The following is a 10,471-nucleotide window of genomic DNA, read 5'->3' on the forward strand; positions in this document are numbered from 1 at the left end:
TATTTTACCTTCCATTTGAGACTTGGTTTGAGAAAATCGGTTCAGTCATCACCGAAAAACCGATGTGACTTTAATTGTGGAATATGCCCGGAATTCCGGAATCGTCGATAGTGGACAATATATTCAAAGAATGTTTGATTGGCAATCAGTGATCTAGATCTGCGATTAGAAGTAATTTGGTGACCATTTCAATAGTTTTTAGCCTCTGAGGTATTACGATTGTACCGATTTATATGGAAAATTCCAGTGTATCCTTACGTGTTAGTAAGGATACACTGGAACTCCGGAAGCAAGAGTCAGAACCGAATGAAATTCAGCAGCAGTCAATGGTATTACTGTATCTTTCATTTGAAATCAAGTTTGTAAAAATCGGTAGAGAATTCGTTGGGGAATGGGTGTGATATTAGCTTAGGAACTTGGCGGGTTCCCCGGGGGCGTCATGAACCGTCATAGGTGGCCAATGTGGTCAGACCCGCAAACTAGAGTAATGTTACATAAATTTTAATATGTTTTACATCATTTGAACATCATGGTGGTACCAGTTTATATTGGAATTTGCTGTGTGACCGCACTCTTCAACCCGTAACTCCGGAACCGGAGGTCGGATCAACTAAAAAATCAATAGCAGCTTATGGGAGCGTTACCTTTCAGATGAAACTAAGTTTGCGAAAATCGGTTAAGCCATCTCTGAGAAAATTGTGTGAGTTTAACATATACACACACACATACACACACACAGACATTTGCCGATCTCGATGAACTGAATTGAATGGTGTATGACACTCGGCCCTCTAGTTTCAGGCGGTGGTTCATCATATTTTCGGGGGATAATATGGTGTTGTGGTGTATAGTGAAATGTATGAAAGTAAATGCACTACCCTAATAAAGTGTTGACTAAAAGCCATTGTTTTCACTGTACAAAAACAGTAGTTTAACAATAATTTATACTACAGTCTAATATGACATTACAATACAAAATCAATAAATTTTAACCTTTCTCCATAAAATTTCAAAATTCACTTATTTTGTGAAAAAGGAGATGGCGGGGTTAGACGGGGTTGGACGGTCGTACTTAACATTATAAAAATTGATATTTTTAATGCATTCAAACCTAGGGGCAGATCACTTGTGATGCATTTTTAAAAATCAGCGAAATTAAATGCATTTATTTCCATCAAAATAGAAATTCATAATGTATTTTGCGTTGCGTCCAATGTTTTTGCGTTGCGTGCAATGTTGTTTGCGTTGCGTGTAAGACGTCAAAATCCTACAGAAAAACTAGCCCTACATTTAACCGAAGACTCCATATCAAGAAGACTGATATCTCTTTCCTTCCCCCATACAAACGAGAAGCGACAGAGGTTACAGCGCCTCTATTGGAAGAAGGGAGGAAGCTTTATGTAAAAATGTATATGTGTGTGTGCATCACTATGGAAAGTACCACCTTTACCCGCAAGTGGCGTTGCTGTTACTGTCCCCGGATTCTGGACAGAGTTGCCAGTCTTCTTGATATGGAGTCTTCGATTTAACAAAACGTCGAACAAAGTGGATCAGCGTAGGACGTTTGTTAAACAAACTTTTCTGCGAGGCAGTAGAAAGCTGATGCAAAAATGAAAATTAAACGCATTTTTTTCAATTTGATGCAAATTTGTTAAACATTCTTAGAGTGATGTGCCCCTAGATTCAAACATTTCTTATATTGCTCATAGAAACAGTAACACGAAATGTTAATTAACTGTATAATTTATTGTTAGACAATAAAATTGATTGTTGCAAGAGATTTTATTACAAATTTGCTAGAAGAATTCCACGTCGAACAATGTAGAAATATTCTATGATTCAAGGATAATTACTTTTGTTAATTCGTTCAATAGTTTTTGACTTACTTCGAGAATTTGGTAAGCAGTAAACGTCACGTTCAAAAATGTTCGAACGTTCGACTGTTTAATCTACCTATGATTATGACCTGAGTCAGGTCATGGTAAACGCCGGAGGATCATTTGGCTCGGTCTAAGCACAGACAAACAGACTGATTTGAGAAGTACATCGACCATATTCAACCGCATCGTAAAAAGCGATGAGCTGAAGCGACAGTAGGTAGCGCAAGTAAAGCATTTAACAGGCGAAGCTCTAATAGAATTTCAAATTGTTTGAGTAAAAAGTGTTCACCATATTAAACTCTGGTTAGGAATTTTGCACTACCCCGCCGGACCATTGTTTGAATGCAAGATTCCGTGTTGTCATTTGCCATACTGATAAATTGGAACCAAATTTATAATTTTAAACAATAAGTGATAATTTGATTCCATCTTTGGAATTACCGTATCGATGACAAAATGTTGGATTAAATTGATACACTGTATCAATTTGCCACAAATTCGTGTGTACCAATTTGGCCCAGGGTACGCACTTAATGTTTATTTCTTGAAGTAGATGTAGTTGTAGTTGTAGATAGTATTCCATCTCCAGTGATTCAACCGATTCTAATTGGAAATGATTGTGTTATTAGCGCAGGAATACTACAAGTTAAGCTCAGCCGGAATGTTGGCTGGTTCTAATTCGCATTCCGGCTTCAGTGACACATTTTAGTTAGAATCGGTTTTATCAATGGAGCCGGAATATGGACTAAAATCAGCCAGAATTCCGGCTCATTTCCAAATGAACTTTACTAAGTGTACGCAAGATCCGTATACTGATTACTGGAAGTCAGTTGGCCGATTGCAGCGCCGGCTAGCGGCTAGTTGTTGCTTGCTGATGTTCGGAGAAACTATTCTTGGCTCAGCGCAGTTTATAGCTGTCACGAAATAGATGACAACACTCCTTTTGTTCACGAGCACTAGATGTGTTTGTGTATTGGTTTGGCACTCCCCCTCAACGTGAATTTTGATAATTATCTTTTAATCACAAAGCTCGGATCTACATTGGGAAAGTGCCATTTGAGCCAACCACTACCGATTCCTGATTCTAGTTCTAAGTTAGACGAGATGTGATGACTATATCAACGTATTCCGTGTATCAACCTCGGAAAACAACGCAGTTTACTTCAGCAAGTTAATATCATTATTGAAGCCACGCATAAAATGCTACCACTTCATTATTTTTGTTTTACTGCATACTATTCTGCCCAAGTTGTACAGTAATGTTTCCATTTCGAGTGGGTACAGTCCAGCGTACCAAGTATTTCTGAATAACCCCACTATTCTGCGATTCAAAATCGCCTTTGAACATTCTTAAAACGCAGATATATTTATTCAGCTATACTCTCTGCAATATTACCACAGATGACGGACATTTGGGCTAAAAATTTATGTGAAAATCTGTCTAAGCATCTATTATCTGGGGTATAGCAGGATTCTCACATAGATTAAGGCGCAAATTTTCTCCCATCCGAATATATTTGACTGTAGCGTCCGAAGGACGTATGTCAGATGGCTTTCGCATAATTCAGTAAAACCCAGCTTTCTCTGGCTTTTCAATATAGCATTATCTCCTCTTCAAAGGCTTCGAAATACAAAAAACGAAAGTCTTCGAAACTGATCTGGTTATATATATATATATATATATATATATATATATATATATATATATATATATATATATATATATATATATATATATATATATATATATATATATATATATATATATATATATATATGTATATATATATATATATATATATATATATATATATATATATATATATATATATATATATATATATATATATATATATATATATATATATATATATATATATATATATATATATATATATATATATATATATATATATATATATATATATATATATATATATATATATATATATATATATATATATATATATATATATATATATATATATATATATATATATATATATATATATATATATATATATATATATAACCAGATCGGTTTCGAAGACTTTCGTTTTTTGTATTTCGAAGCCTTTGAAGAGGAGATAATACTATATTGAAAAGCCAGAGAAAGCTGGGTTTTACTGAATTATGCGAAAGCCATCTGACATACGTCCTTCGGACGCTACAGTCAAATATATTCGGATGGGAGAAAATTTGCGCCTTAATCTATGTGAGAATCCTGCTATACCCCAGATAATAGATGCTTAGACAGATTTTTACATAAATTTTTAGCCCAAATGTCCGTCATCTGTGGTAATATTGCAGAGAGTATAGTTGAATAAATATATCTGCGTTTTAAGAATGTTCAAAGGCGATTTTGAATCGCAGAATAGTGGGGTTATTCAGAAATACTTGGTACGCTGGACTGTACCCACTCGAAATGGAAACATTACTGTACAACTTGGGCAGAATAGTATGCAGTAAAACAAAAATAATGAAGTGGTAGCATTTTATGCGTGGCTTCAATAATGATATTAACTTGCTGAAGTAAACTGCGTTGTTTTCCAAGGTTGATACACGGAGTACGTTGATATAGTCATCACATCTCGTCTAACTTAGAACTAGAATCAGGAATCGGTAGTGGTTGGCTCAAATGGCACTTTCCCAATGTAGATCCGAGCTTTGTGATTAAAAGATAATTATCAAAATTCACGTTGAGGGGGAGTGCCAAACCAATAATCACCAAACACATCTAGTGCTCGTGAACAAAAGGAGTATTGTCATCTATTTCGTGACAGCTGTAAACTGCGCTGAGCCAAGAATAGTTTCTCCGAACATCAGCAAGCAACAACTAGCCGCTAGCCGGCGCTGCAATCGGCCAACTGACTTCCAGTAATCAGTATACGGATCTTGCGTACACTTAGTAAAGTTCATTTGGAAATGAGCCGGAATTCTGGCTGGTTTTAGTCCATATTCCGGCTCCATTGACAAAACCGATTCTAACTAAAATGTGTCACTGAAGCCGGAATGCGAATTAGAACCAGCCAACATTCCGGCTGAGCTTAACTTGTAGTATTCCTGCGCTAATAACACAATCATTTCCAATTAGAATCGGTTGAATCACTGGAGATGGTATACTATCTACAACTACAACTACATCTACTTCAAGAAATAAACATTAAGTGCGTACCCTGGGCCAAATTGGTACACACGAATTTGTGGCAAATTGATACAGTGTATCAATTTAATCCAACATTTTGTCATCGATACGGTAATTCCAAAGATGGAATCAAATTATCACTTATTGTTTAAAATTATAAATTTGGTTCCAATTTATCAGTATGGCAAATGACAACAACAACTAGATTTTTATATAGAAAAGAATACAAAAACCAAGAAAAAATTCTACTAATTTTCCTTGGTTTTGATATACTTTTCTATATGAAAATCCAGTTAACAAATTTTCTATTGCGATCAGAGCTATGTTACCTGTTAAAACATGTTAAGATATGTCTAAGGAACAACCTTTGATGATATGTGGGCATGTAGGGCCTATTAAATCAGAGTGTAAGTGATCTTCCTATGGAAACATAGCGAAAATACGATTTTTGATTGGAGACACCTTTAAATCATGTCCAAATGAAGCCATTTTTGGCGAAAGTTCTTAAATTCACACCTAAAACAAACATTTGAGCTGACCCATGTATATTTCAAAACTTTTTCAAAATGTGGAGAGGTCTAATATTTAGCTTTGCTAGAGCCTTCTTGATCGCTGATGGCCAGACAAAGTCCTTTTGATTCCAGCGACCATCTCGACAATTTCGCTTGTTCCTGGTTTTTGGAATATTTTAGAATTAAGGTCTCTTCGGCTTTTTGGAAAACGGCTTATTCGATTTTCACAAGCTTAGTCTTTAATGGAAGGTTTAGTAGCAGATTTTGGTCTGGTCAAGTTTATATGAATTGCACATTTGGTTGCGGAAATACGGTATGAACATTACGATCACATATGAAATCTTTAAATGTCAAAAGCCTTTCGGTAAACCTCATGCATATTGAATATTGAACCGCATATAAATCGCCAGGAGTCTGATTTGAATTCAGATTGTTTCCTTATTGAAATTATTTTTGAATGCAATAATCGATTCTGTCTCTATCGGATGTTGCGTTTCAATCAATTGAGAAGTCGGTCTGTATTAGCCTTTCCATGAGATATTTGTTTGATAATTCACAGGCGGGTCTTCCTTCCACGAACAGTAAACGTTTCATTTGATGTTGGACTGGATCGATGATTTCATTCGGACGTCAATCTACCCGAGAATGGTCAAAATAAAAATAATCATGGGATAGCAATTTCCCAAACTCCCATAATAGTTTTCTATGACGAAAAGCAAAACTATAGAAGCTATTGTTCTATAAAACGAGACAATTTCTTAATATTTTGGTTATTATAAAAAAATTATTTGCCCCCTGATTTTTTTCAACGATTTTGAAGGGGGGGGGGGTGACATAATTTTTAAAAAAGATTTGTAATGGCCACTTTGACATGTGTGTTCCCGGGACAATATGTGTCAAACTAATGGGCCTAGCATATGTAAGAGCGAGATAATAAATTATCAGTGTTAACAGCGACATGCGACCTCTAGTAGTTATAATCTCTTTTGTTTCTACACATATTTAAGATGCGTTTAAGAAATTAAAAAGATGAGACATGAACTTTAAGGGGTACTAATATATTTATCATGTGTTGAAAAATACAAAATGTTTCACACATAATTTATGTGCCATTCGTGAGTGTGTCAGAACATCAACATGGGGCAAGCAGCAGATAAATGATGAGTTTTATTATTTTATTTAGTGAGCTTTTCTGTGCAGCGAAACGAAGATGACTCGAGAAGTGGATAAAACAGAAAAAGTTAAGTCCACCTGTTTCTGAATTTGTCCAATATAGTATTGATCCCGTTCTGTAGGTTTCAGGCTCGTTAAAATTGTGTATGTATGGGATGGTGGCTTTCTGTTCTGGGATACTTCACAGCTGATTCTTATCGACACACGCTACGAATGTAATTAAACGAATAAAATTAAAATCTGTTCAATAGAAAATTGTTTATTGAAAACAACGCAACTTGAATGTGAAATAAATATCATTTTGTCACAAATAAATATCATATTTCCGAAATATAAATTGTATGTATGAATCCATAACACTCATAACGCACATCACATAACTTTCATGTATCATGCATGTAACAATTATTGATGGCCACGTATATATTATATTCTGTGAAAGCATGGATGTTATTTACGAACAACTATAAGAATTATGTGTGAAACTCTATTGTAAATTATTATATAGTTTCCAGAGTTAAAAATATTCAAATTCATTGAATGAAAATTGATCATATTCAGGCGCATTCATTTTCAATATTCAGTGACGCAGCTGAAAACGTCAAACGAACAAACCACCCATTCATCCATGCATATTTTCATTCGTCTCCGATTACTACACGAAGCGACCGTGCAGGCAACGAATCAAACGCATCAAAGTAGGCTCTGGCGCAATGTAAGCGACGATGATTGTTGTTTCATATGATTTGCCGGCATTTGAAAACAGTTTCTTAGATAATTAGTGAAATGAATATATTGTACGATATTCAACTGAATGAATAACATGGATATTTGAATGAATATTTTTTCTATTCACCACGAGTCGCATCAGGTTCATTTTCAGCCGTCAAAAAAGAGCTTCGATTATTTTTAACTCTGATAGTTTCACACATAATAAAAATGTGCACTTTTTTACCAGTGTAGTTTTCGTGATATTTTAGGTTTTTTGAACAAGAACAATTGCTTTGTTTTATTGCGATCTTTTCATAAGAACAATAGATGTTTAAAATAGTGTAACCTTTCCTTTCATATCAACAAGGCGATATTGTAAACCGTTTGAAAGCTACATGAAAACAACCAAAGTATAATTCAACCATAGGGTCTGACTTTACGCTTTTCCGGGCATGCCGCTGAGGTCAAACCAATTTAATTCGCATTCGATAAAAATGGTAGAAGATAAAAGGTCAAGTCGTCGGATGAATCCTATATGACCCTATTCCACGCTTTTCTTCCTTAAGTACTATGGCTTTTAGTATTAAAAATGCTTTACAACTTTCAGTCCCTTGCTTATTGAATGCCGTTAAACTTTTGAAGAATTATCACGATATATTAAAGGATCAAATATTCTTAAATTACCGATAATTTCTATAAAATATTTATCATTCCAAATTTTTAAAATTACTTAGGGAATCCAAGCACCTATCAGCATAATTTTTATAGAAACTTTAAGGACTTAATAATGCGTTATAGAATCTAACGCTTGGTCGTCTCCCCAGGTTACCCATTATGTGCAACTGCTTCTCAATGATTGCCAATTTATGCATTTATTTTTATAGAAAGAATTTAATGGCATTTTCTTTTCCAACAGTACACTATCACCGGTGTAAAATTTTACGGAAAAGATACTTGGTTTGGTGTTCCATTTGGTGAAATTTTTTAAACTACAATAATCAATACTTTTGTATTCCTGTTCTGCAACTTGTTTAAAAACTGAATTAGAAAACAAAGGATTGGATCAAACAAGACGAAGCATGCCATCTTTATCCGATGATTCATACCGTCGAATTTGACTGTGTAATATCACCTCTGTTGTTTTGATTAGATGTATTTGGCAAAATTCCACCTTATGAGAAATCACTCACCGTTCAAATCTTTCGTCAATTGGGACCTGGTGGACATCGTTGTAGATTTGTATGTTTATTCCATTGGAAGAATTATATCAGCATGTTCATTATTTTATGGATTTCACATATTTGAACACATTTTCTTACGGAATGGGCAAAAAATTTAAATTTTTTTAAGTGATCTAATGTTTTCCACTTTCATGTCTGAAAGCCATTTTCCTTTTTTTTAACGTCAAATGAAAAAGAGGATTGGATGTTTTGGTCGAACGAGTCAGAGATATAGTTACACGGTAAAAAAAACTTTCACCGGTATATTCTGATTGCAGTTGAAAACTGGAAAATACAACCAGCGACAATCGTTTTTTCTCTTGTTGATATTCTGGTTGCAGTTGAAAATCGAAAAATTGGCTTGCGCTTTTTTTTCGCATCTTGTGTACATATTAGAGAATCAACTTGCGCATCATCTACACCAGTTGCGATTTAGTTCCGCATGCTGAAAATAGGAGAAAAATCGAAAGGCGTAAGTTCCCTATTTAGATTTTTAACTGCAACCAGAATATACATGCATGTATTGATACTACATGGGATAGTGGCAGGACTCAAGCGGACCCTACACGAGCAGAAATATTGACAATAAATCATATATATTGATGGTGTAAGGTAATTTTTGAAAATATTGATTCTGTAGAATTTAAATGGGATTGATGGATTGAAGCAGTCTTGTCAATATAATTATTGACAATATTTCTGCCTCGTGTAGGGTCCGCTTCAGAGAATCGCTCAAATTAGCATAGGACAATATCACTGCAAGAAATCTCAAAGGTCAAACCAATTTAATGGAAAAGCGGAAAATGGCCTATAAAATAGAAATACAAACGAATTATTGCTAATGTTCCGTTAATAACATATCTCCAAGGGGTTGATCACTTGTGATGCATTTTGAAAAATCAGCGAAATTAAATGCATTTCTTTCATCAAAATAGAAATTAAAAATGTATTTTGCGTTGCGTGCAATGTATTTTGCGTTGCGTGTAAAGCGGCCCTTACACGTTCAATATTTTTGTCAATACGCGTATTGACGATATTGTTACAATATTTCAATCCCATTTGAAATCCACATCGTCAATACAAGTTTTTTCGATTACACGTAGGGTAACGAGGGTATTTTGGACCAGTACCGTATTTTGGACCACTTGACGATGATTTGTACATTTTTCCATTTAAAGCTCATAACAAATTGAAATATTGCAAACGTAACACTGAAATTATTATGCTAGAAAGTAACTCCCGGTGTATTCTGAGTCAGATGGTTTAATAGGAACCATTGAATTGAAAATTTTTAATCGTGTTTTCACATTTCAGCTGAACTGATCCAAAATCAGGAGGAGGTGGCATTGTTGTCACCAACATCGAGGAGTTATTATTTATAAAGTGCATACATTTCAATCATGCAAACATCATTATTATCTTTATAAAATACATAAGAAATCGATTTTAGGTTGAAAAAAGCAATCAGATGTATGAAAATTGTTATTTTGGGTATGTCCAAAATATGTTAGCTATTTCCAAAGGATAACATATTATCGCCATGCTCCCAATTAACTCTGACACCTCTTTGCATATCTACTCTGCATTAAAAAAAAGTTCTCTTTTTGTTCCCAGAAAAGCACTTCTTAGTCAATCATGTACAAATTCATCATACAAAGTAAGATATGTGAACATTTAGATGGTCCAAAATCTGTTTCGATATCGGTCCAAAATATGTTTACAGCAATGGTACAAAGGAAAATCGATGGTCCAAAATATGCTTTGTTTACGGTCCAAAATAAAGTTGATGGGTCCAAAATAAGAAAAATGCGCTTTCACGATTTGTCATTT

At 34.5% G+C, this 10,471-nt stretch overlaps 1 protein-coding gene across 2 annotated transcripts in view; it reads right to left on the reverse strand.

The window, feature by feature from the left end:
• Positions 1-8,826, reverse strand: part of LOC131691372 (F-actin-uncapping protein LRRC16A) — a 110,205-nt gene extending 101,379 nt beyond the window's left edge. For both annotated transcript variants that reach the window (XM_058977704.1, XM_058977702.1), the window contains exon 1: positions 8,612-8,826. In XM_058977704.1, the coding sequence (XP_058833687.1) occupies positions 8,612-8,648 (37 nt within the window). In that variant the 5' untranslated portion in view covers positions 8,649-8,826. The remainder of the gene's footprint in view (positions 1-8,611) is intronic.
• Positions 8,827-10,471: the final 1,645 nt, after the last annotated feature.

The sequence above is a fragment of the Topomyia yanbarensis genome, chromosome 3 (assembly GCF_030247195.1).
Source record: "Topomyia yanbarensis strain Yona2022 chromosome 3, ASM3024719v1, whole genome shotgun sequence".
NCBI classification, from domain to species: Eukaryota; Metazoa; Arthropoda; class Insecta; order Diptera; family Culicidae; genus Topomyia; species Topomyia yanbarensis.